The sequence below is a fragment of the Larimichthys crocea genome, chromosome I (genome assembly GCF_000972845.2).
Source record: "Larimichthys crocea isolate SSNF chromosome I, L_crocea_2.0, whole genome shotgun sequence".
Classification (NCBI taxonomy): domain Eukaryota; kingdom Metazoa; phylum Chordata; class Actinopteri; family Sciaenidae; genus Larimichthys; species Larimichthys crocea.
The window spans coordinates 18,391,797-18,419,770 of NC_040011.1; the positions used below are offsets into that span (position 1 = coordinate 18,391,797).

General features: G+C 42.6%; 1 protein-coding gene across 4 annotated transcripts in view; it reads left to right on the forward strand.

Annotated features, from left to right (window-relative positions):
* Nucleotides 1–27,974, forward strand: part of ankrd44 (ankyrin repeat domain 44) — a 47,920-nt gene that overhangs the window by 10,351 nt on the left and 9,595 nt on the right. For 3 of the 4 annotated variants that reach the window (XR_797456.3, XM_010747766.3, XM_010747768.3), the window contains exons 3-15: nucleotides 14,246–14,324; nucleotides 15,622–15,692; nucleotides 17,040–17,240; nucleotides 17,758–17,845; nucleotides 18,830–18,972; nucleotides 19,246–19,458; nucleotides 20,429–20,507; nucleotides 20,584–20,698; nucleotides 20,788–20,870; nucleotides 24,142–24,250; nucleotides 24,809–24,877; nucleotides 26,092–26,232; nucleotides 26,662–26,727. Coding sequence is in view for 3 of the 4 variants with exons in the window: in XM_010747766.3 (XP_010746068.1) it covers nucleotides 14,246–14,324; nucleotides 15,622–15,692; nucleotides 17,040–17,240; nucleotides 17,758–17,845; nucleotides 18,830–18,972; nucleotides 19,246–19,458; nucleotides 20,429–20,507; nucleotides 20,584–20,698; nucleotides 20,788–20,870; nucleotides 24,142–24,250; nucleotides 24,809–24,877; nucleotides 26,092–26,232; nucleotides 26,662–26,727 (1,457 nt within the window). In the remaining variant the exon portion in view is untranslated. The remainder of the gene's footprint in view (nucleotides 1–14,245; nucleotides 14,325–15,621; nucleotides 15,693–17,039; nucleotides 17,241–17,757; nucleotides 17,846–18,829; nucleotides 18,973–19,245; nucleotides 19,459–20,428; nucleotides 20,508–20,583; nucleotides 20,699–20,787; nucleotides 20,871–24,141; nucleotides 24,251–24,808; nucleotides 24,878–26,091; nucleotides 26,233–26,661; nucleotides 26,728–27,974) is intronic. The other variant, XM_010747767.3, reaches the window with a different exon arrangement.

Here is a 27,974-nt window from a genome sequence, read left to right on the forward strand (position 1 = left end):
GCACATTATGATGTTTTTTCCACCACAGTATAAACAGAATGGGGATCCACTCATAAAAATATTGCTCCATAGAGCTACTAAAAATGAATTTTCTCATAATTAAGATTTCAGCACCTGGTAATTTTCATTAAATATCTCATAATTAAAATCTGCGTAATTTATAGCTTTGGAGAAAATATATTTTTTCTAATTACCTGATCCACATCTCCTAACTCTTCTCTTGTAATTATGGGAAGCTAACTGAAAATCCTGAGTTACCAAAAGTTATATTTATCAGATGATGTGTCAGATTCTTTTCGTTGGAGAGTGTGATGCCCCTTTAAGCGACCATGTTTAGATGACGTGCAAAACACTGAGAGGACAACAACAGCAACATATATTTATACCATTTATACGTCCATATCTCAATGTACATGTCTGACTCACTGTTTGCAGATTTGTGAATCACAGTCACACAGTGTTGGTGAAAAGTCTTCACATCTATCTCAGCTCAAAATCTTCAGGAAAATGAATATCCGGCTCGTCGTCTTCTGTCCTGCTTTCTCTTCACTCTGCCCCCACTTCTTGTTGTAGCCAGCACCAAGGAGGGCCGCAGGTCAAGAGTCAGTCAGGCCAAAGTTCACAGCGTGTGTTTATTCCCATCATATGGCTGTAGATGTATAACACATGTCCGCAGCAGGGCCTGCTCTCCTCTCTCTGCTGCATCAGTCTACTGATGGCTGCCTGTTTCAGGACTCCCACGTCACCGTCCTTGTCCCCTTTAGATGAGTTTTTGTCGAGAGAGGCTGCACTCAGACCAGTCACATGGACACGTGGGGTGGTCATCGCTCTCTGTCTGTCTGTCTGTCTGTGTGTGTGTGTGTGTGTGTGTGTGTGTGTGTGTGTGTGTGTGAGTGAGTGTGTGAGTGAGCTGACTAGAGGAACAATGGATGTATTTGACGGTCCTGACACTGATCCTCAGGTCATCATCTGTGAGCTGATGTCACAGCCTCCTCTGTTCAGCCTCAGCATGAACTCATAGATTACCATCATGTAACATCAGCACTGACGAGAGCTGCACATCACAGAGCAGTCAATGAGCAGACAATCACACAGATGTGCACTGATGTTATTAACTGATGTAATCAGCTTTAAAGAAAAATAATAATAATGATAAATTAATTTGAACACTTTTCTTAACAATGTTACAACGTTCTTTAGATAGAAGACAATAGAACAACAGTAATAAATCAAATCAAATTCAAAAAATCTAATGTTTTAAGAAGAGATTTAAAAAGCAGTACGTCTAATCTCTGCAGGTAGTCTTCAAGCAAAAGCTTGGTCACCTTTAGTTACTAGTCGGGGCTCTGGGAATGACCCAAACTTTCTTGGGGGCTTACAAGAGATAATGTAATTAAGTCCAACAATGTAATACCTGCCAATAACGTAATAACATTTTGCTTATTATATTATATTATAAGTTATTGGCATAGCATTAAAAACATTGTTATCAGATAATGTAATAATACATAAATAGGACTGCATTTCTTGGAAATAAAATATTATTTTTGCAGTTTTTGTGCAGAAGTCTTGCTCATCAAAAATAAATTAGTGGATGGCATGTCTCATATTCATTCAAGGGTACATACTATGCAGCACTCTCTCTCCTTTAGAATTATTTGTTGTACAAAATCTTTATTTAGAATATTGTTTATTTTCTTCAATATGTAAATTCATAATTTCATGTATGGAGGAAATTATTTATTCATTACAGTGAAGTGTATAGTGGTTAGATCACTTAGTGGAATGGTGGTCATGGGACCTACATGTGTTTGCTCAGTCTAGTTATTACTAAGTTATTACATTATTGACTTTTTATATTTAAAATGAGCAAAATGATTATGTTTCCGGCAGGTATTACATTATTGGACGTTATTAGGTTATTGGCTGCTACAGGACTCATTGGGGTTAGTGGTCTTTACATGAGTAGGGCCTTGGTCATGTAAAGCTACAGTCAACATCAGACTTTAAAATCCGTGTAAAAAATCAACAGGAAGTCAATGCAGGAAGGACAGAATCAGGGTCATGTGATCTGCTTTTCTCGATGCAGCATTTTGGACCAATTCACGGAGGTGATGGAGACAAGCACAACCCTGTGTCAATCCGCAGAGGACAAGAACGATCTCATATTGATTGAGCATCTTCATTTGGTCGTCATCAGAGAGCAGAATCAAACAATAAAAATGTACTCTGCTCTAGTTCAGGAGGGAATCTGAACGTGTTCTCATGAAAAAGCCACACACGAATGAATGCAGCTGCTGATAAAAGTAGAACCCACACACTGCACCGTCCTGATTTATAAGAACGTGCTAACCGACTGACTTCCTCCCTCAGGATGCAGAGAAGCGCACCCCGCTGCATGCAGCAGCCTTCCTGGGCGATGCTGAGATCACAGAGCTCCCATCCTCTCCGGTAAAACGTGTTCAGTCTGTTCTCTGCTCTTTGAAAAACGTTTTGAAAATGTCTGCATGTGTCATGATATATAAGACACACACACACGCATCTGCAGACTATCATAACACGCATGATGATAAATGACCTAAACTCAAGATCTGATGATTTGTGATGAGTTTGATGGGTGATGGCGTCAAATCACATGACAAAGCACTTCAATAAAGTGCAACCAGTTGGATAACCGTGAACAATATTATTAAGGACAGAGTGAGGCAGATTTATGAAGCACATGAAGATATGTCTGAAAGACTGATTGGTTTAAGAAACAGACAGGAAGACTATCGGTCAGTGACTTTAGAAGGAGTTTGACAGCATGGGAAAGTGGAAGTGGGAAGATGAGAACATTAAGAAATAGCAGAAACCGACCCACAGAGGAATTAAAGCTGAGAGACAGCGAAGAGAAGAGTCTTTGTTTTTGGTTCTCTTGCTGCAGATGATACACTGTGTGAATGTGAACAGAAAACACCCCGGGCCCTCCATGCACAGCCATCCTGCCATGGTGGGATGGCTGCAAGGGGTGAACACTCTGACTACAGTATATGAAGGGGCAAGACTGTGGAGGAGAGACTAGTATTGATCCTGAAGTGAACAGGAAGCCAGACTAGAAATGCTGTGTCTTTTTCTTGGCCCTTGTTTATCACTGAGCTGCACCATTTTGAATTGATTGTAAGTGGAAACTGTCGCCTGAGAGGTGGCTCAGTAGAGAGAGCAGTCCAGCCTGGTGGGTGATATTAGTGTATGAACGACTCTGTCTTTAGGTCAGCAGGTGGTAGGAAGTGCCTCATTCTGGAGTTGGTTCTGAGTTGGAAGAAGCTAGCCCTAACAACAGTTTAGCTGACTGGTAAAGATTAGTCGCCCAGATGTGGCCTGATGTAAAAGTGTTGTGGTGTGACAGGCGTGGAGGTTGAAAAGTATGATTTTTTTGTGAAGGAAACTTCAAGCCAATCAGTGTTGTACAGACAGTTAGTTAAGTGAGTTACATAGCCTGAAGTTGGAAGTTGAGATGGAGGTAAAGAAATGGGAGCTGACAAAAGAGACATTAACTGAAACCTGCAGAACAATGATCCTCGAGGAAGACTCCTTTCACTCGTTTGGCATGAAAAGGTTCCTTCAAAGGTCTTTGCAGGTCTGTGTGTGTTCTTCTGATGCATGTAGCTGTGAGTGACTTTCCACTGTGGTTGGTAAACTTGACTTCTCATCAGTGCCATGTTTATCCTCCTCTTCCTACCTTACAGGGGCCCGGGTCAACGCCAAAAATAACATGTGGCTCACCCCTCTCCATCGCGCTGTGGCATCTCGGAGCGAGGTGAGCACAAACACCACACACTCACACACCATCCTCAATCCTCATAGTGACACAGCAGTTAAACCACACCTTGTCGTGTTTACATGAAAACACACAGACGCACACACACATTTATGTTGTCTGCTTTACCTTTGTGGATGTGGGGCAAAGCAGTCAGGGCGCCGCCTCACTCCCAGCACTCAAACAGGTAATTCAGCCATGGCTGGAATACTGCAGTACTTATATATCTTCTCTGAGTCTTCCGACACTCAAAGCGCTTTACACTACATACTCATTCACCCATTCACACACATCATACACTGATGGCATTGGCTGCCATGCAAAGTGTCAACTGCTCATCAGTTTGAGGAGCTAACCATTCATACACATTCCACACTGATGGCACAGCCTTCAGAAGCAATTTGGGCTTCATATCTTCCCCAAGGACAGAAACAACCTAGTGAATACTTTTATGATTCAAAGATCACAAAGTAAATAAACTGTGTGCAATAATGTTGTGAACCATAATGTAGTTGTAGTATTGAAGTGTGTGTTCTTGTCGGTTGATCGCAGCTTTCTCAGAGTTGATACAGACCAGTCTCAAACAGTGTGAGCGTAGCTCAGAGAGAGAGTATTCGGGCGTGCTGAATAGTTGAAGGCTTCATTCATCGTGCCGTTCTTCATAGCTGACTGCGCTTTTTTGTCTGTCATTCAGGTTAAACCTGTTTTATCACACCTGCACAGCTTCAGATAACATTAGGTTGCATTGACATCATTAACTTAATTCTAACACTGTTTGTAGAATTAGATTTCAGTGGTAGCTGTGTCGGATTTGTAAAGTCCAGAATTCTCATCAGTTTTTATCTAAGAAAATATTCGCTTCAGTCCATTTTGTCGGTTTAGCGTCTGTATCGACGAGGCAGCACTATGAATAACATCTCTATAATGATGATAACAAGAAACTGTTTTGGTTTTAACACTTTTAAGATTCATTATTATTTTCGCTTTGATTGTGTTAGACTGCTGCCTGAATGATTCATGTTGGCTGAGGAGTTCATTCATTAAATCTCATTTAATTTGATGAGTCACCTTCAAATTCAAATTGAGGATTTTTAAATGTTTTTGGGGGGAGATGCCATCAAAAACATGATGACAGCAAATTGATCAGCAGAAGCCCTAATATGATGATGAGTTTTTATATTTTCTCTTCTGTTTATTAGCTGTGATTGTCACGGTCAGAAGCTGTGTGCTACACACCACACACACACACACACACACACCACACACAACACACACTCTCTATTAAAAAGCACTCTGTTTGTTCCTCAGGAGGCGGTGAGAGTTCTGATCCGTCACTCTGCCGACGTGAACGCGCGGGACAAGAACTGGCAAACACCGCTGCATGTTGCTGCGGCCAATAACGCGCTGCGGGTGCCGAGGTCATCATCCCCCTGCTGAGCAGCGTCAACGTGTCGGATCGCGGCGGACGCACCGCCCTGCTCACGCTGCCCTCAACGGCCACACTGATGTACTGCACAGACTTTTTGCCTATCACACATGTTTTGTCAGTAAAATGAAGGATTTACATGCTGCATGCAGCCCTGCATCCACTCTGCTGATACAGTACTCTGGTGGAGCTCACCAATAGCAGGCTGTGATGTACCATCCTCTTGTGCTATTCTGGTTGAATAGCTTCTTTAAAGGAAACAAGTGGGCATGTGCAGCTGTCACTGGGGTTATTAAGTGGGTTGTTCGTATGAAACACTCCTTGTCATAGATGGAATCATTCACAAATGTGCTGAATCTAAAATTAACAATGAGAGGCGGCACAGCAAAACTGAATGGATGGCTTCTGTTTTCAGCACAGTGTTTATGCAACAGCTGAGCCAAGTGATGAGATGGCTTTACAATGCTGTTATATAGACCAACCCAACCCCACACACACACACTGACACACACACTGAGACATATAAACATGCAACACAAATATACCTCCGGTATCAGCCGCTAACTTGTCCTCCATGTGTTTCCCTCTCTGTCAGATGGTGAACCTCCTCCTCGCTAAGGAGCCAACATCAACGCCTTCGATAAAAGGACGGTCGAGCGCTGCACTGGGCGGCTTTCATGGGTAAGAGACAAGATGAAGTTTGTTAAAAACATCGCACGATGCCTTTTTGTTTCCTGCAGTTGGAGAGAGCCACGACTTTTAGAAAGTTAACGCGACGAAACCACTTTCCTCCTCATTGGGGAATTTCTTTTTTCACCCAGTTTTAGACATATAGGCCTGAAATACACACACACACACACACAACACACACACACACACACACACACACACCACACACACGAGAACACACACGAGAACACACACATGAGAACCACACATGAGAACACACAGCTTGCAGACATGTAAATGTGGAGGATGGTAGAGTGATGTGAGGTCACTTAACAGTGCCCTGGGGCGTATTAGGGATTCGGTATTGCCCCAGGAGGTGAACTGGCACTTATCCAGCTCCTAGTCCACCCTCCAGACTGCGGTGCAAGCTGGACTTGAACCGGCCACCCACTGGTTCTCCAAGCCAGGGCCCTACAGACGAGCTACTGCTGCTGTATATGTACAAATATATGCCTTAAAACAGGTTGTACAAACTAATTGTGTTGTGTTTTGCACATGTCCTTAATGGCAGTTGATTGTTTTTTTAATCTGCAAATTTTTTATAATTTATTAATTAATCACAAAACATGCCACAAGTCACTGCTTTCAGATGTCATATGTAAGGAGTTTGCTGCTCTACATTATTATCAAACAGTTTATTGAGCTTTGGTCAGACAAAACAACCAACCCAAAGATGTCACCTCGGACTGTAAAACTGTAATGACACGTTGTCAACAATAGTATTAAAAGGTATATATGGGTGACTATTTAAAATAACAGTTATGTCTTTTGACCGTTCCTCACCACGAGTTGTAATGAGGTGCGTAGACCTGATGTCTTTCTTTATAGGTCTCTCATCGGTTAATGTCTCAGTAAAATGACCTCGTCTAACAGCCGATTTCTTGTTCTTGTCCATGATTGGTGCGCTCTGGTGCGCCCCCTGCAGGCCATTTGGACGTGGTGTGTCTGCTGGTGAGTCCGGGGGCGGAGATCAGCTGTAAGGACAAACGGGGATACACTCCCCTCCACACGGCGGCCTCCAGCGGACGATCCGCCGTGGTCAAACACTGCTCAACGTCTGTGGAGGTCAGGACACACACACACACACACACACACATACGCACACAGATTTACTGTGTAATTCAAGAAAGAAAACCTCCCATACCACTAAACACATGCTACCAGTTTAACAGTTTAACTCAAGTTTAACACAATAGCACCTCTGTACTCATTCACAAAACACACCACACATGAACTAACACATGTTCATTATCTCTAATAACACTGACCCACACACACACACATGCACACACCTTCCCTCTGTCTAATATCAGTCTTGTTTGGACTCTGACAACAGATTGATGAGTCCAACGCATTTGGGAACACGGCGCTCCATCTGGCCTGTTTTAAACGGTCAGGACAACGTGTCAGTGAGCTGATCGATTACGGTGCCAACGTCCAGCCCAACAACAAGGGCTTCACCCCGCTGCACTTCGCGCCGCTCCACACACGGAGCTCTCTGTCTGGAGTTCCTGGTCAACAACGGGGCTGATGTCAACTGGAAGTACGTCTGCTGAGTATAAGCATAGCACTTCATCTGCTTACAGATGATACACGACACATTTTTAGCAAATGACTGGTGTCCAACCTGTAGTCCAACCTGGACCAGAGTAAGCCATATGGGTTGTTTACTTCCATAATTGAGCCAGTATACAAAAACCTTAAAGAGTCAAAATCAACTTAAATCTGCCATAACTAATATTTGGCCACCTGGGGGCAGCAAAAACAAGAACAGCATGACATATCATCACTTTTGAAGTGGATATGACAAACTTCAGCTGTCATTCTTTTGAAGTCGTGTTTGTGCTCACCTGATGAATGTAGCTGGAATGTCTACTCTCTTTTAACTCTGAGGGAGATATCTGACTCTTTAGCTGCGAAATGTTCCACTGTGTTCAGCCAGCTAGTATCTAAAGTGTTCTGTGTGCTGTTTGGTGCTGAGCAGCGTCGTGTACGTGTGTTTTTGAAGTGTTTTCACTGAAAGCAGCTGCCTGCTGTGGCCAAAACCAACACTAAGGTTGACAGTAACATGAGCTGAAAGCAGAGGTCTAATTAGCCTGAATAGGTTAAACACCCTGTGTTGTGTGACTTTTTAAAGCTGCACTATAATGTTCATATGAACAATGGGTCAAGAACATGATGATGCATTGTGAAAGGAGTTTTCTTGTCAGTCAAATCCACGAGGTGTGTTTGCCGTGGGCGTGTCTGTACTTGCTGAATGGAACCACTGTGAAACAATCAGGAAATAACTTATTTCTCTGATTAATTACAGCTTATCTATCTACTTATTATCTATCTATCTATCTATCTATCTATCTATCTATTTCTTTTCTATCTATCTATCTATCTATCTATCTATCTAGTCTAAGGAAATAATATGTAAAGATAAGAGCAGCTGAGATGTCTGACAACCTCTAACTCTCACAGTGGTCGTTGTTGTTTAAAGCGTTTTTTCCTCCTCCACCTTCTTCGAGGTCGTGATGGGAAGATCCCTTTCACATGACGGCAGTTCATGGACGCTTCACCGCTCCCAGACCCTCATCAGAACGGTGAGGACTTGTTCATATCTAACTTTGTTCCACTCGTTGCATATTCTCCCTTTTTAAATGAACGTTTCCTTTCAGGTGGGAGATCGACAGCGTGGACAAGGATGGAAACACCCCTCTGCATATTGCTGCCCCTATGGTCATGAACTCCTCCTCAACACGCTCATCACCAGTGGAGCCGACTGACACGGTATGTTTGTCAGCTGTTGAGAAAAATATGTTCAGTTATTACAACAACAACATATCTCATATAAAAGACTATTGTTTCCTTTCTCCACAGGCGAGGAGTTCATGGCATGTTCCCTCTCCCCCTGGCTGCCTTGAATGCTCACTCTGACTGCTGCAGGAAGCTGCTGTCATCAGGTAAACGCACCATGTTGACCCTGAACCAGGATACTGACCTCTCCTGCCTACCTTTAAGCAATGTTCAGTTCTTTCATCGGTTGTCCGTTTATCAAGTACACCAAGAGTCACTGATCTAAATCCAACCATCATACAGTACTCTTCTTCATGCAGCCTTTTTTGGTGGCATCTATCCAATCCTTGGCCTACCAGAGTTTGGTAAAGAAATGACTTCACTACGTTTAACTCAAGAAAGGAAATATTCTTACTAAACAGAAAAATACATCCATACACCTTCTGAATTCAAACTAAATCGCTTATTAACACGACAGAAACAAGATAAAAACTCACCAAAACTGTCTTGGTTAGTCTTTCCACTGTTCCAACAATGACAGACTCTGGAGGAGTCTGGTCCGGTCTGGTCTGGTGGTCTGATGAGAGCGTAGATGCTTCAATTTCCTGTTGGGAAGGGCTGTCTGTGGCCTTACTATAGCATATACCTGATTTATGAACATTTATTTGCACTCAGAATTCTGCAGATGCTTAATAAGACACTCAATTTTGACACCGTTATAGATTTTTACTATTTAAAGCCACATCTCCAGATGTTTAGCCGTACACTCGCAGCAGCTGATAAACACACTGCTTTCACAAAATGTTTATTTAAAACTTAAATTGAAATTTTCTGAGAGCGCTTAAATCATTATTGCCAAGTGATAGTAGGTAACACGTTTATTTGGATAGTCAGCCTACCGGTTTGATTCAACTGTTTCATTTGTCTGTACCCGTTCAACAGATTATCTTTAGCGTTGTACCAAACCAAACCGAACCACGGCGGTGTAAAGAAAACCAAAAATAGTTTTATTTGTCAAGCAGAACTGTTGATCTCCTTTAATAAACTGTTGAAATGTTACAAATCCATCTGTGGGCAGACTGTCCAAATAAGTGTTACCAACCCAGGGCCTGGATATGTGCTGATTCAGGTCTGTTTCACCTTAACATAATCTTTGCGTGTGATTTTCAGGGAGTTTGAGCCTGCTTGTTTTTCCTGCTTCCAGTGGTGAATTCTCGACAAGCACAAGTATTCAGCTCTGGCCAAATTCAAGTCACAAGTGTTCCAGAAACAGACAAGGCCTCACTGGTCAATTACTCACTGATGGGACCACTCTCCCTCTGGACAAAACTGTATTCTGTTGGATTTTTGTCTCCGAGCGTTGATGCTGCTCCTTAATATCTCGTTTCATCTAAAAAAGTTTCCTTGTTGCTTCGGCATTGAGCCATTTGTCTTTCTCATATATGTTGTTGGTTTTCCCACACTGGTGTATTAAACACATTTGAAGTAGGGACAGGGGAAGGACAATAATCCTCTTTGGTTCCAGACTCCTTTTGGCCATTTAACAAGACTCTGGTACTTGTGTCTGGGCATGGAGCAAGATGAAACTGGGCTCTTCATGTGGCCCTGGAGTCGTCGCTGTAGTGAAAACAAAGAATCATTTACATGTGCTTGAAGCCCTGTGCAGCTGCAGCGCTGTGTCTAGTGAGGACTGTTGTGGACAGTAGTGCCCAGAGTTTGTATTTGTTGCATTCTGGGCTAAATTAGGAGCTAAAAGTCTCTTTTATGCAGCGTGTGAAGAACCGTGGAGATCAGGATTAAAAAGCCACGACACAAGATGACAGCAGTCATAGTGTTGTTCTTTGTAATTCACCCCTGTGAAAATGTATGTTCATACATTAATTTGATCCGCATTCACGTCTGCGGAGGAACACAACAAACATTAGAAATGTTTTTCTTATTTTTAGTTATCATTTTTATATGTTTTTAAAAGAACATCAGACACCAGCATGCATGCGTGTTACGTATAGTCTGAGGGCTTGAATGGATGTTTTGTGTACAGACGATGAGTGAGTGTTCGTACACAGAGTGTCGAGGATCTGCTGACTGCTTTCTGCTTAATCTCTGATTCAGCACATAACCACATTGAAAACATTAGCAGATTCAGTAGGTGCTTCCTCTTCTCGTGCATTGGCCCGCTCTGTGGTCTGCATCATCTAGTCAGCTCCCCATCTCTAGTCCTAATTCTGGTGACCACCGGTTCTCATTTGCAACGTGGGTGAACGAATGCTGTACATGTGTTGTGGCAGCCTCAAGGCTCGTGTTTGCCCAGTCAGTTGTGTTTCCGCTGGCTCCCTCCACGCTAATGTTCCTGCGCCTACCTCAGAGCCGGGATGATTTGTTAGGGTAGGAACTTTGTGTCTGGAACAGAACCGAAAACAAGATCCTGCAGCTGAAAGGTTTTTCCAACAGTTGGTCACGTTGGTTGGGAAAAAGGTGGAGTGGGGTCTTCGCGAAAACAAATATGACAACAAGAAAATATACTGATAATCTTATCTATTCATTTCAACCATAGACAAACTACAAACCCTGTTCCAAAAAATGATGACGCTGTGTAAATTGATATAAATTAAATAAAAAAGGCCTTTTGACCATTTATTTATTAACCACCAGTACAAAGACAATATTTAATGTTCAACACAGATACCTCCTGATTATGGGAACTGTAGTTCCAAAAAATAGAGCCTGACTCTCCCCAAAAAATGTAAGACAAAGAAACAATAGGAGTGACAAAAGCAGTAATGTAAGCAGACAAAGTGCTGATATTTGTATGGAATGAGCTTTGGTGAAACTTTAAGCAGATGATGTTTTTCGTCCTCGCTCTGAGATCCACATCTTAATATTATCCAATCATTTCTCTTGGGATTTTTTTGGCGGCCTCTCCTATCGTCCAATGTCATCTTAGCTGAAGATATCTAAACAATCCATTACTTTTGTCTGTGTGCTGCTCATTGGATTGTTTGAAACGACAAAACGAATCAAGCCACCTGATGACTCTGACGTCAGGAATGATGACACCATTTATTGTGAAGTGACAGACTTTGTAAGGCTCTTTAATCTGTGTCTGCTTGCTGCACCGTCTCTCAGACTCCCTTCTCTGTTGGTCTTCTATATTGTGTTAGATCTCTCTGTGTGAGCTTACTCTCTGTGTAACATGTAGCTTACAGACCTTTATGTTTCTCCTGTATGCATGGCCCGCATCATGCCCTCTCACCAACCTTCTGTTTCCCCCCCACCCATTGCACTTACACCTGTCTTTCTCTCCAACTCTCCTCCTCTTCTCTCTGTGGTGGCTGCTGCCGTTGTCTGGCCTTCCTCGTCTCCCTGCGCTGCCCTCATCAGGCCGGAGGTTTGCATATTGTTAACGACTCGGTCCTGTCTGCAGGCTTCAGTAGACACTCCGGACAGTCTGGGGAGGACCTGCCTGCACGCTGCTGCTGCCGGAGGGTGAGTACGGCTTCATTAGAGGACATAGATCTCTTTTAAAGAGAGGAGAGAGGAGAGAGGATGAAGCTGGTTCATTACAACATCTCTCTGCCCTCACTTGAGGATTCAGAGAATCAACAACAAAGTCTGCTGGGACAACAAACAGTCAGTCACGTCTGTTATGAACAAGTCAACGGTTCATTCAGACCATGTAAACATTTTCTTTGGAAGCTCAGCTGAGTGTTTATTGGTATTAATTCCTCACTCCACAAAAAAATCCGACACAGACAGTTACAGCAGGAAGGTTAGTCTGTAAACTGTGACTGCTTGTGTTTCTTGCCCCGTGTGACTTCTTAATGTTGCCATTCTTACATCTCTGCAACCACCCTGTGAGTACAGTCAGACATTATCACTGGTCAAACCTGTTTAGTGTAGTGAAAGCAGAACTCTCTTTTAATGATCAGTTTATCAAAATGTAATTGTGTAATGTCATTCCTTTATGAAATGATCAAATGTATTTGTTGTGTTCTGGTGGTCTTCCTGTGGTAACTGTCCTCTCTGTGTGCAGGAATGGGGAATGTGTCAAGCTGCTGCTGAGCAGCGGAGGAGACCACAACAGGGGATAAGTGTGGCAGGGAAGAGAATACATCGCGTCCTGGGGAACACTATATTGTCAGCGTGTGATCATGCTCGACCTGATGATTGTGGGTGTTTTCTCTGGTTCGATCTTCTGGAAAGATGTTGTGTGGTGTAGTTGGATAAACAGAGAGTCATGAACACACATCTTGTGGTCTGGAAATTGTTTTGCCAGTTTTCTGTCTCGTATTGCTGACTTACACCTAGACGTCCACCTATTTAGCATCTATAAGCAGCAATTAGTTAATGAATGGTTTATACCACACTACAATGTAGTTTTAACATGGTAAGAGGATCAAGTTATGGTGAATAGAATGTACTTATATATCTCCTTTCTAATCTTCCGACCACTCAAAGCTCTTTACACTACATATCTCATTCACACACATTCATACACTGATGGCATGGCTGCCATGCGGCTGCCACCGGAAGTAAACAAAACCGCGTTAATTGCGTTAATTTTCTTTAACGCGTTAATTCTTTAAAATTAATCGACAAAATTAACGCGTTAATTTTGACAGCACTAGTAATAATACATAAATAGGACTGCATTTCTTGGAAATAAAATATTATTTTTGCAGTTTTTGTGCAGTTTGCTCATCAAAAATAGATATAGTGGATGGCATAGTCATCATATTCATTCAAGGGTACATACTATGCAGCACTCTCTCTCCTTTAGAATTATTTGTTGTACAAAATCTTTATTTAGAATATTGTTTATTTTCTTCAATATGTAAATTCATAATTTCATGTATGGAGGAATATTATTTATTCATTACAGTGAAGTGTATAGTGGTTAGATCACTTAGTGGAATGGTGGTCATGGGACCTACATGTGTTTGCTCAGTCTAGTTATTACTAAGTTATTACATTATTGACTTTATTATATTTAAAATGAGCAAAATGATTATGTTTCCGGCAGGTATTACATTATTGGACGTTATTAGGTTATTGGCTGCTACAGGAGTCATTGGGGGTTAGTAGGTCTTTACATGAGTAGGGCCTTGGTCATGTAAAGCTACAGTCAACAATCAGACTTTAAAATCCGTGTAAAAAATCAACAGGAAGTCAATGCAGGAAGGACAGAATCAGGGTCATGTGATCTGCTTTTCTCGATGCAGCATTTTGGACCAATTCACGGAGGTGATGGAGACAAGCACAACCCTGTGTCAATCCGCAGAGGACAAGAACGATCTCATATTTGATTGAGCAATCTTCATTTGGTCGTCATCAGAGAGCAGAATCAAACAATAAAAATGTACTCTGCTCTAGTTCAGGAGGGAATCTGAACGTGTTTCTCATGAAAAAAGCCACACAGAATGAATGCAGCTGCTGATAAAAGTAGAACCCACACACTGCACCGTCCTGATATTATAAGAACGTGCTAACCGACTGACTTCCTCCCTCAGGATGCAGAGAAGCGCACCCCGCTGCATGCAGCAGCCTTCCTGGGCGATGCTGAGATCACAGAGCTCCTCATCCTCTCCGGTAAAAACGTGTTCAGTCTGTTCTCTGCTCTTTGAAAAACGTTTTGAAAATGTCTGCATGTGTCATGATATATAAGACACACACACACTGCATCTGCAGATCTATCATAACACGCATGATGATAAATGACCTAAACTCAAGATCTTGATGATTTTGAATGAGTTTGATGGATGATGGCGTCAAATCACATGACAAAGCACTTCAATAAAGTGCAACCAGTTGGAATAACCGTGAACAATATTTATTAAGGACAAGAGTGAGGCAGATTTATGAAGCACATGAAGATATGTCTGAAAGACTGATTGGTTTAAGAAAAACAGACAGGAAGACTATCGGTCAAGTGACTTTAGAAGGAGTTTGACAGCATGGGAAAGTGGAAGTGGGAAGATGAGAACATTAAGAAATAGCAGAAACCGACCCACAGAGGAATTAAAGCTGAGAGACAGCGAAGAGAAGAGATCTTTGTTTTTGAGTTCTCTTGCTGCAGATGAATGCACTGTGTGAATGTGAACAGAAAACACCCCGGGCCCTCCATGCACAGCCATCCTGCCATGGTGGGATGGCTGCAAGGGGTGAAACACTCTGACATACAGTATATGAAGGGGCAAGACTGTGGAGGAGAGACTAGTATTGATCCTGAAGTGAACAGGAAGCCAGACTAGAAATGCTGTGTCTTATTTCTTGGCCCTTGTTTATCACTGAGCTGCACCATTTTGAATTGATTGTAAGTGGAAACTGTCGCCTGAGAGGTGGCTCAGTAGAGAGAGCAGTCCAGCCTGGGTGATATTAGTGTATGAACGACTCTGTCTTTAGGTCAGCAGGTGATAGGAAGTGCCTCATTCTGGAGTTGGTTCTGAGTTGGAAGAAGCTAGCCCTAACAACAGATTTAGCTGACTGGTAAAGATTAGATCGCCAGATGTGGCCTGATGTAAAAGTGTTGTGGTGTGACAGGCGTGGAGGGTTGAAAAGTATGATTTCTTTGTGAAGGAAACTTCAAGCCAATCAGTGTTGTACAGACAGTTATGTAAGTGAGTTACATCAGCCTGAAGTTGGAAGTTGAGATGGAGGTAAAGAAATGGGAGCTGACAAAAGAGACATTAAACTGAACCCTGCAGAACAATGATCCTCGAGGAAGACTCCTTTCACTCGGTTTGGCATGAAAAGGTTCCTTCAAAGGTCTTTGCAGGTCTGTGTGTGTTCTTCTGATGCATGTAGCTGTGAGTGACTTTCCACTGTGGTTGGTAAACTTGACTTCTCATCAGTGCCATGTTTATCCCTCCTCTTCCTACCCTTACAGGGGCCCGGGTCAACGCCAAAGATAACATGTGGCTCACCCCTCTCCATCGCGCTGTGGCATCTCGGAGCGAGGTGAGCACAAACACACACACTCACACACCTATCCTCAATCCTCATAGTGACACAGCAGTTAAACCACACCTTGTCGTGTTTACATGAAAACACACAGACGCACACACACATTTATGTTGTCTGCTTTACCTTTGTGGATGTGGGGCAAAGCAGTCAGGGCGCCGCCTCACTCCCAGCACTCAAACAGGTAATTCAGCATGGCTGGAATAACTGCAGAATACTTATATCTTCTCTGAAGTCTTCCGACCACTCAAAGCGCTTTACACTACATATCTCATTCACCCATTCACACACATTCATACACTGATGGCATTGGCTGCCATGCAAAGTGTCAACTGCTCATCAGTTTGAGGAGCTAACCATTCATACACATTCACACACTGATGGCACAGCCTTCAGAAGCAATTTGGGCTTCAGTATCTTCCCCAAGGACAGAAAACAACCTAGTGAATACTTTTATGATTCAAAGATCACAAAGTAAATAAACTGTGTGCAAATAATGTTGTGAACAATAATAGTAGTTGTAGTAATTGAAGTGTGTGTTCTTGTCGGTATGATCGCAGCTTTCTCAGAGTTGATACAGACAGTCTCAAACAGTGTGAGCGTAGCTCAGAGAGAGAGTATTCGGGCGGTGCTGAATAGTTGAAGGCTTCATTCATCGTGCCGTTCATTCATAGCTGACTGCAGCTTTTTTGTCTGTCATTCAGGTTAAACCTGTTTTATCACACCTGCACAGCTTCAGATGAACATTAGGTTGCATTGACATCATTAACATTAATTCTAACACTGTTTGTAGAATTAGATTTCAGTGGTAGCTGTGTCGGATTTGTAAAGTCCAGAATTCTCATCATGTTTTTATCTAAGAAAATATTCAGCTTCAGTCCATATTTGTCAGGTTTAGCGTCTGTATCGACGAGGCAGCACTATGAATAACATCTCTATAATGATGATAACAAGAAACTGTTTTGGTTTTAACACTGTTAAGATTCATTATTATTTTCCGCTTTGATTGGTTTAGACTGCTGCCTGAATGTATTCATGTTGGCTGAGGAGTTCATTCATTAAATCTCATTTAATTTGATGAGTCACTTCAAATTCAAATTGAGGATTTTAAATGTTTTTGGGGGAGATGCCATCATAAAACATGATGACAGACAAAATATGATCAGCAGAAGCCCTAATATGATGATGAGTTTTTATATTTTCTCTTCTGTTTATTAGCTGTGATTGTCACGGTCAGAAGCTGTGTGCTACACACACACACACACACACACACTCACACACACACACACACACACACACACACACACACACTCTCTATTAAAAAGCGAGTTTTTTGTTCCTCAGGAGGCGGTGAGAGTTCTGATCCGTCACTCTGCCGACGTGAACGCGCGGGACAAGAACTGGCAAACACCGCTGCACGTTGCTGCGGCCAATAACGCGCTGCGGTGTGCCGAGGTCATCATCCCCCTGCTGAGCAGCGTCAACGTGTCGGATCGCGGCGGACGCACCGCCCTGCATCACGCTGCCCTCAACGGCCACACTGATGTACTGCACAGACCTTTTGCCTATCACACATGTTTTGTCAGTAAAATGAAGGATTTACATGCTGCATGCAGCCCTGCATCCACTCTGCTGATACAGTACTCTGGTGGAGCTCACCAATAAGCAGGCTGTGATGTAACCATCCTCTGTGCTATTCTGGTTGAATAGCTTCTTTAAAGGAAACAAGTGGGCATGTGCAGCTGTCACTGGGGTTATTAAGTGGGTTGTTCGTATTGAAACACTCCTTGTCATAGATGGAATCATTCACAAATGTGCTGAATCTAAAATTAACAATGAGAGGCGGCACAGCAAACTGAATGGATGGCTTCTGTTTCAGCACAGTGTTTATGCAACAGCTGAGCCAAGTGATGAGATGGCTTTACAATGCTGTTATATAAAGACCAACCCAACCCCACACACACACACTGACACACACACTGAGACATATAAACATGCAAACACAAATATACCTCCGGTATCAGCCGCTAACTTGTCCTCCATGTGTTTCCCTCTCTGTCAGATGGTGAACCTCCTCCTCGCTAAAGGAGCCAACATCAACGCCTTCGATAAGAAGGACGGTCGAGCGCTGCACTGGGCGGCTTTCATGGGTAAGAGACAAAGATGAAGTTTGTTAAAAACATCGCACGATGCCTTTTTGTTTCCTGCAAGTTGAGAGAGAGCCACGACTTTTAGAAAGTTAACGCGACAGAAACCACTTTCCTCCCTCATTGGGGAATTTCTTTTTTCACCCAGTTTTTAGACATATAGGCCTGAAATACACACACACACACACACACACACACACACACACACACACACGAGAACACACACACGAGAACACACACATGAGAACACACACATGAGAACACACAGGACTTGCAGACATGTAAATGTGGAGAGATGGTAGAGTGATGTGAGGTCACTTAACAGTGCCCTGGGGGCAGTTAGGGATTCGGTATTGCCCAGGAGGTGAACTGGCACTTATCCAGCTCCTAGTCCACCCTCCAGACTGCGGTGCAAGCTGGACTTGAACCGGCCACCCACTGGTTCTCCAAGCCAGGGCCCTACAGACGAGCTACTGCTGCTGTAATATGTACAAATATATGCCTTAAAACAGGTTGTACAAACTAATTGTAGTTGTGTTTTGCACATGTCCTTTAATGGATCAGTTGATTGTTTTTTAATCTGCAATAGTTTTTATAATTTATTAATTAATCACAAAACATGCCACACAGTCACTGCTTTCAGATGGTCATATGTAAGGATTTGCTGCTCTACATTATTATCAATACAGTTTATTTGAGCTTTTGGTCAGACAAAACAACCAACCCAAAGATGTCACCTCGGACTGTAAAACTGTAATGACACGTTGTCAACAATCGAGTATTAAAAGGTATATATGGGTGACTATTTAAAATAACAGTTATGTCTTTCTGACCGTTCCTCACCACGAGTTGTAATGAGGTGCGTAAGACCTGATGTCTTTCTTTATAGGTCTCTCATCGGTTAATTGTCTCAGTAAAATGACCTCGTCTAACAGCCGATTTCTTGTTCTTGTCCATGATTGGTGTGCTCTGGTGCGCCCCCTGCAGGCCATTTGGACGTGGTGTGTCTGCTGGTGAGTCAGGGGGCGGAGATCAGCTGTAAGGACAAACGGGGATACACTCCCCTCCACACGGCGGCCTCCAGCGGACAGATCGCCGTGGTCAAACACCTGCTCAACCTGTCTGTGGAGGTCAGGACACACACACACACACACACACACATACGCACACAGATTTACTGTGTAATTCAAGAAAGAAAACCTCCCATACACTAAACACATGCTACCAGTTTAACAGTTTAACTCAAGTTTAACACAATAGCACCTCTGTACTCATTCACAAACACACACACATGAACTAACACATGTTCATTATCTCTAATAACACTGACCCACACACACACACACACATGCACACACCTTCCCTCTGTCATAATATCAGTCTTGTTTGGACTCTGACAACAGATTGATGAGTCCAACGCATTTGGGAACACGGCGCTCCATCTGGCCTGTTTTAACGGTCAGGACAACGTCGTCAGTGAGCTGATCGATTACGGTGCCAACGTCAGCCAGCCCAACAACAAGGGCTTCACCCCGCTGCACTTCGCCGCCGCCTCCACACACGGAGCTCTCTGTCTGGAGTTCCTGGTCAACAACGGGGCTGATGTCAACGTGCAAGTACGTCTGCTGAGTATAAGCATAGCACTTCATCTGCTTACAGATGATACACGACACATTTTTAGCAAAAGGACTGGTGTCCAACCTGTAGTCCAACCTGGACCAGAGTAAGCCATATGGGTTGTTTACTTCCATAATTGAGCCAGTTATTACAATAAACCTTAAAATGAGTCAAATTCAACTTAAATCTGCCATAACTAAATTATTTGGCCACCTGGGGGCAGCAAAAACAAGAACAGCATTGACATATCATCACTTTTGAAGTGGATATGACAAACTTCAGCTGTCATTCTTTTGAAGTCGTGTTTGTGCTCACCTGATGAATGTAGCTGGAATGTCTACTCTCTTTTAACTCTGAGGGAGATATCTGACTCTTTAGCTGCGAAATGTTCCACTGTGTTCAGCAGCTAGTATCTAAATGTGTCTGTGTGCTGTTTGGTGCTGAGCAGGTCGTGTACAGTGTGTTTTTGAAGTGTTTTCACTGAAAGCAGCTGCCTGCTGTGGCCAAAACCAACACTAAGGTTGACAGTAACAATGAGCTGAAAGCAGAGGTCTAATTAGCCTGAATAGGTGAAACACCCTGTGTTGGTGTGACTTTTTAAAGCTGCACTAATTAATATGTTCATATGAACAATGGGTCAAATGACATGGAATGATGCATTGTGAAAGGAGTTTTCTTGTCAGTCAAATCCACAGAGGTGTGTTGCCGTGGGCGTGTCTGTACTTGCTGAATGTAACCACTGTGAAACAATCAGGAAATAACTTTATTTCTCTGATTAATTACAGCTTATCTATCTATCTATCTATCTATCTATCTATCTATCTATCTATCTATCTATCTATCTATCTATCTAGTCTAAGGAAATAATATGTAAAGAAATAAGAGGACAGCTGAGATGTCTGACAACCTCTAACTCTCACAGTGGTCGTTGTTGTTAAAGCAGTTTTTTTCCTCCTCCACCTTCTTCAGAGTCGTGATGGGAAGAGTCCTCTTCACATGACGGCAGTTCATGGACGCTTCACTCGCTCCCAGACCCTCATTCAGAACGGTGAGACTTGTTCATATCTAACTTAATGTTCCACTCGTTGCATATTCTCCCTTTTTAAATGAACGTTTCATTTCAGGTGGGGAGATCGACAGCGTGGACAAGGATGGAAACACCCCTCTGCATATTGCTGCCCGCTATGGTCATGAACTCCTCATCAACACGCTCATCACCAGTGGAGCAGACTGCACACGGTATGTTTGTCAGCTGTTGAGAAAAATATGTTCAGTTATTACAACAACAACATATCTCATAAAAAGACTATTGTTTCCTTTCTCCACAGGCGAGGAGTTCATGGCATGTTCCCTCTCCACCTGGCTGCCTTGAATGCTCACTCTGACTGCTGCAGGAAGCTGCTGTCATCAGGTAACGCACCATGTTGACCCTGAACCAGGAGTACTGACCTCTCCTGCCTTACCTTTAAGCAATGTTCAGTTCTTCATCGGTTGTCCGTTTATCAAGTACACCAAGAGTCACTGATCTAAATCCAACCATCAATACAGTACTCTTCTTCATGCAGCCTTTTTTGGTGGCATCTATCCAATCCTTGGCCTACCAGAGTATTGGTAAAGAAATGACTTCACTACGTTTAACTCAAGAAAGGAAATATTCTTACTAAACAGAAAAATACATCCATACACCTTCTGAATTCAAACTAAGATCAGCTTAATTAACACGACAGAAACAAGATAAAACTCACCAAAACTGTCTTGGTTAGTCTTTCCACTGTTCCAACAATGACAGACTCTGGAGGAGTCTGGTCCGGTCTGGTCTGGTGGTCTGATGAGAGCGTAGATAGCTTCAATTTCCTGTTGGGAAGGGCTGTCTGGTGGCATACTATAGCATATACCTGAATTTATGAACATTTATTTTCACTCAGATTTTTGCAGATGCTTAATAAGACACTCAATTTTGACACCGTATATAGATTTTTACTATTTAAAGCCACATCTCCGGATGTCCTTAGCCGTACACTCGCAGCAGCTGATAAACACACTGCTTTCACAAATGTATATTTAAAACTTTAAATTGAAATTTTCTGAGAGCGCTTAAATCATTATTTGCCAAGTGAATAGTAGGTAACAGTTTATTTGGATAGTCAGCCTACCGGTTTGATTCAACTGTTTCATTTGTCTGTACACGTTCAACAGATTATCTTTAGCGTGTACCAAACCAAACCTGAACCACGGCGGTGTAAAGAAAACCAGAAAATAGTTTTATTTGTCAAAGCAGAACTGTTGAATCTCCTTTAATAAACTGTTGAAATGTTACAAATCCATCTGTGGGCAGACTGTCCAAATAAGTGTTACCAACCCAGGGCCTGGATATGTGCTGATTCAGAGTCTGTTTCACCTTAACATAATCTTTGCGTGTGATTTTCAGGGAGGTTTGAGCCTGCTTGTTTTTCCTGCTCCCAGTGGTGAATTCCTCGACAAGCACACGTATTCAGCTCTGGCCAAATTCAAGTCACAATGTTCCAGAAACAGACAAGGCCTCACTGAGTCTAATTACTCACTGATGGGACCACTCTCCCTCTGGACAAAACTGTATTCTGTTGGATTTTTGTCTCCGAGCGTTGATGCTGCTCCTTAATATCTCGTTTACATCTAAAAAAGTTTCCTTGTTGCTTCTGGCATTGAGGCCATTTGTCTTTCTCATATATGTTGTTGGTTTTCCAACACTGGTGTATTAAACACATTTGAAGTAGGGACAGGGGAAGGACAATAATCCTCTTTGGTTCCAGACTCCTTTTGGCCATTTAACAAGACTCTGGTACTTGTGTCTGGAGGCATGGAGCAAGATGAAACTGGGCTCTTCATGTGGCCCTGCCGAGTCGCTGTAGTGAACAACAAAGAAGTCATTTACATGTGCTTGAAGCCCTGTGCAGCTGCAGCGCTGTGTCTAGTGAGGACTGTTGTGGACAGTAGTGCCCAGAGTTTTTGTATTTGTTGCATTCTGGGCTAAATTAGGAGCTAAAAGTCTCTTTTATGCAGCGTGTGAAGAACCGTGGAGATCAGGATTAAAAAGCCACGACACAAGATGACAGCAGTCATAGTGTTGTTCTTTGTAATTCACCCCTGTGAAACTGTATGTTACAATACATTAATTTGATCCGCATTCAACGTCTGCAGGAACACAACAAACATTAGAAATGTTTTTCTATTTTTTAGTTATTCATTTTTATATGTTTTTAAAAGAACATCAGACACCAGCATAGCATGGCGTGTCGACGTATAGTCTGAGGGCTTGAATGGATGTTTTGTGTACAGACAGAGTGAGTGTTCGTACACAGAGTGTCGAGGATCTGCTGACTGCTTTCTGCTTAATCTCCTGATTCAGCACATAACCACATTGAAACAATTAGCAGATACAGTAGGTGCTTTCTCTGTCTCGTGCATTGGCCCGCTCTGTGGTCTGCATCATCTAGACAGCTCCCCATCTCTAGTCCTAATTCTGGTGACCACCGGTTCTCATTTGCAACGTGGATGAACGAATGCTGTACATGTGTTGTGGCAGCCTCAAGGCTCGTGTTTGCCCAGTCAGTTGTGTTTCAGCTGGCTCCACGCTAATAGTTCCTGCGCCTACCTCAGGAGCCGGGATGATTTGTTAGGGTAGGAACTTTGGTTCTGGAACAGAACCGAAACCAAGATCCTGCAGCTGAAAGGTTTTTCCAACAGTTGGATCACTTTTTTGGTTGAAAAATGGTATTGTAGGGTGTCTTCGCAATAACAATATTTATGACAACAAGAAATAATACTGATAATCTTATCTATTCATTTCAACCATAGACAAACTACAAACCCTGTTCCAAAAAAGTTATGACGCTGTGTAAATTGTAAATATAAATTAAATAAAAAGGCATTTTTGACCGTTTATTTAATTAACCACAGTACAAAGACAAAATATTTAATGTTCAACACAGATACCTCCTGATTATGGGAACTGCAGTTCCAAAAATTAGAGCCTGACTCTCCCCAAAAAATGTAAGACAAAGAACAATAGGAGTGACAAAAGCAGTAATGTAAGCAGACAAAGTGCTGATATTTGTATGGAATGAAGCTTTGGGTGAAACTTTAAGCAGATGATGTTTTTCGTCATCGCTCTGAGGATCCACATCTTAATTATTATCCAATCATTTCTCTGGGATTTTTTTGGCGGCCTCTCCTATCGTCCAATGATCATCTTAGCTGAAGAATATCTAAACAATCAATTACTTTTGTCTGTGTGCTGCTCATTGGATAGTTTGAAAGTGACCAAAACGAATCAAGCCACCTGATGACTCTGACGTCAGGAATGATGACACCATTATTATTGTGAAGTGACAGACTTTGAAGGCGTCTTTAATCTGTGATCTGCTTGCTGCACCGTCTCTCAGACTCCCTTCTCTGTTGGTCTTCTATATCTTGTGTAGATCTCTCTGTGTGAGCTCACTCTCTGTGTAACATGTAGCTTACAGACCTTTATGTGTTCTCCTGTATGCATGGCCAGCATCATGCACTCTCACCTAACCTTCTGTTTCCCCCCCACCCATTGCACTTACACCTGTCTTTCTCTCCAACTCTTCCTCCTCTTCTCTCTGTGGTGGCTGCTGCGTGTTGTCTGGCCTTCCTCCGTCTCCCTGCGCTGCCCTCATCAGGCCGGAGGTTTAGCATAATGTGTAACGACTCGGTCCTGTCTGCAGGCTTCCAGATAGACACTCCGGACAGTCTGGGGAGGACCTGCCTGCACGCTGCTGCTGCCGGAGGGTGAGATACGGCGTTCATTAGAGGACATAGATCTCTTTAAAGAGGAGGAGAGAGGAGAGAGGATGAAGCTGGTTCATTACAACATCTCTCTGCCCTCACTTTGAGAATTCAGAGAACTAAACAACAAAGTCTGCTGGGACAACAAACAGTCAGTCACGTCTGTTATGAACAAGTCAACGGTTCATTCAGACCATGTAAACATATTTCTTTGGAAGCTCAGCTGAAGTGTTTATTGGTATTAATTCCTCACTACACAGAAAAAATCAGACACAGACAGTTACAGCAAGGAAGAAGTTAGTCTGTAAACTGTGACTGCTTGTGTTTCTTGCCCCGTGTGACTTCTTAATGTTGCCATATTCACATCTCTGCAAACCACCTAGTGAGTACAGTCAGACAGTTATCACTGGTCAAACCTGTTTAGTGTAGTGAAGCAGAACTCTCTTTTAATGATCAGTTTATCAAAATGTAATTGTGTAATGTCATTTCCTTTATGAATGATCAAATGTAGTTTGTGTGTCTGAGTGGTCTTCCTGCGGTAACTGTCCTCTCTGTGTGCAGTAATGTGGAATGTGTCAAGCTGCTGCTGAGCAGCGGAGGAGACCACAACAGGAGGGATAAGTGTGGCAGGTAAGAGAATACATCGCTGTCCTGGTAACACTATATTGTCAGCAGTGTTGATCATGCTCAGACCTGATGATTTGTTGTTGTTTTCTCTGGTTTCTGTATTTCTGGAAAGATGTTTTGGTTTTGTATTGTTGGATAAACAGAGAGTCATTGAACACATCATCTTGTGGTCTGGAAAATTTGTTTTGCAAGTTTTCTTTTCAGTATTTTCTGACTTAAACTCTTTACTTGACGTCCACCTATTTAGCATCTATAAGCAGCATATAAAGTTAATGAATGGTTTATACCACACTACAATGTAGTTTTAACATGAGTAAGAGGATCAAGTTATGGTGAATAGACTGTACTTATATATCTCCTTTCTAATCTTCCGACCACTCAAAGCTCTTTACACTACATATCTCTTTCACACACATTCACACACTGATGGCACAGCCTTCAGGAGCAATTTGGGGTTCAGTATCTTGCCCAAGGACACTTCAACATGCAGACTGGAGGGGCCGGGGATCAAACCACAAATCATCTGATCAGCAGTGTAGAACAGTTCTTATTGAAATTAAGTAAAAGGTTCTGGCCTCCTTTGTTTCACGCTTTAAACTCAGTGTACGAGGACTTGGAGACTTGCAGTCCTCGTTTGTGTGTGTGAATGGGTGTAGGTGTGTGTAGGTCAGGGTGTGATTGTATGGATTAGTATTAACAATAGACTTGACACTCTGGATTGTAGCACAGCACACCTGGTGCTTTGTATGGATGTGCCTGTTGGCGCACATCTCCCATCAGTTGGTTTTTGTGCTGACATTGATCTTTATAATAGTTTGGGAGTTGTCCAGATGTGACTGATTCACCTTTAGTACAGTCACGACAACAGAATGAACATTTGGTCAAGGACACAGCTGCTGAGGTAGGTCTGCATAGTTCTGTCTTGGCCCTTTAGTTCCAGTCATTGTGAACACACAATGATACTTTAGACAACAATGTGAAGTCTTCTGCTTCAACACGACACCACCCGTGCATGACGAAAAGCTTGTAGTGGAAGAACTTGACCGACCTGCACAGACCTGACCTCCACCCCATCCAGGCTTTTGTCCCTGGAACCGTCACACAAGGGTGTAGAGGTCAGGTGTCCCTGTGGTGTCCTGAGTTTAGGTATTGTGGAAGTGTTTGGTACTTGGTGTCTTTGTGTTCGTCTGACTTTCTCTCCTCCTGTTATTTCCCAGAACTCCCCTCCACTACGCGGCCGCCAGCCGCCACTATCAGTGTCTGGAGACTCTGGTTGCTTGTGGAACCGCCATCAACGCCACTGACCAGTGGGGGCGCTCTGCCCTGCACTATGCAGCTGCTTCAGACCTGGACAGGAGGTGAGGGGGTCACACAGTCACGTCTACAGCTCTTATGTTCTGTGTTTAAATCCTCTCAGTGACGACGTGGCGAAGGGAGAAGGTAGAAATGTGTCTGATGGAACTGCTCCTCTTCACACCACCTCTCGAGTGTTGTGCTGAAAATCTGTGTAGCTGTCTACTGTTACTACTTATAGAAACCTGGCGGTCCACGCCTCTGTGTTTCCATGGTAACCAGAGGTGGTATTGAGGTGATAGCCATACATGGCCTCCAGGATTGGCAGTTTACGATGCAGAGCACAGCCAGGCATCTAATAGTACTCTGCTTAGTTGCTGTCATTAGTGGGTATCAGAGCCTGATGTCGGAGTGTTAATGATTTGTCCTCTTTTATCTCACCTGTCTCTCCCCCTCCTCCCTCCTCCCTCCCTCCTGTTGTCTCCCTTCTACAGGCGTCGTGTTGCTCTGGAGCCAGAGAGTGAAGGAGTTCAGGCAGAGAGGGAGAAAGAAGCAGCGCTGTATGTTCACACTGAAAACAACACAGATAGAAATATAGAAGCTTCTGACTGTTCACACGAACAGAGTGCACATGAAGAAAAACGGCTTTATGTTTTCTTTAAATTAAACTGAATTAAAATGATGTAACATCGTAGATTAAGTCTGTCCATAAAGTACTGTACAGTGGAGTCAATGAACTGATCAGCTGATTGACAGAAGATTTGATCATTTATTATTCACCTTTTTTCAAGCCAGACAAATATCTGCTGCTTTCAGACTCAGATGTGACGATGTGATGTTTTTCTTCACATGTTTATCGATAAAATGATCAAATGGTGGATGACCTTATTAAAGTCCCATAATGCTATGCAGAAAAGTGACATACTGACAGACAGAGTGGATTTAAGTGGACTGAGGCAGCTTCCAGGGGTGAACATGATCCTGGAAAACTCTTGAATACATTTTTAACATTTTTTTATTTGTTTTTTCAGTAGTCGTAAATATTTAACATTATTAGTTAGTTATTTTTAATTGGCGGCAGCAAAAACAACATGCTTTTACAGCATATGTTGCATATAACAAGTATGGAAATGGAATAAGGGTCTAGACTCTATCATGATTTTCCTTCCTGTCCTAACAAACTACCACCTTTCCTTTTTTGGAGCCAGATATATCAGCTATTATATATCAGTTATATGTCACAGCAAAGTGGATCTCACAGAGTGAATTATTGATACTGTTGCAAACAGCACAGAGTGACAGCTCTCAGAAAGGTCAGCAAGAAGTGTGTTTGTTTAATGAATTAACATGGTAAAGAATTTTTAACTAAAGAAGTTATTTGATTAATAAAAGAAGCCATCGCTGAACGATCCACATAGAAAATTTAAATAAGTTGTGGCGTTGAGGTCACATGACTGATGAGCTGGTGTAACCTTCCTCACATCAAAACATGCAACAAACACTAATATCTGACTGACATCCTGTCTTCTCTTTGTTTTTCACTGCTTCATCTTCCACTGCCGCTCTCTCAATGACGTCTCTCTTTTATGTGTCCTCTTCTTCTGGTTTTCTGACCAGAGATTTTTTAGCCACCTGCTGCTTATTCCCTGAACTATCTCCTGATATTCACATAACTGTAGTGGACGAAAACACATTTTCACATTTTCTTTCGCTGAATTACTCTTTTAAAAATTGTGCGATTAAAAGTTGCGATACATTTGAAAGGAACCATCGTGCTGCACTCACGAGAGCATCAAATGTGAATGAA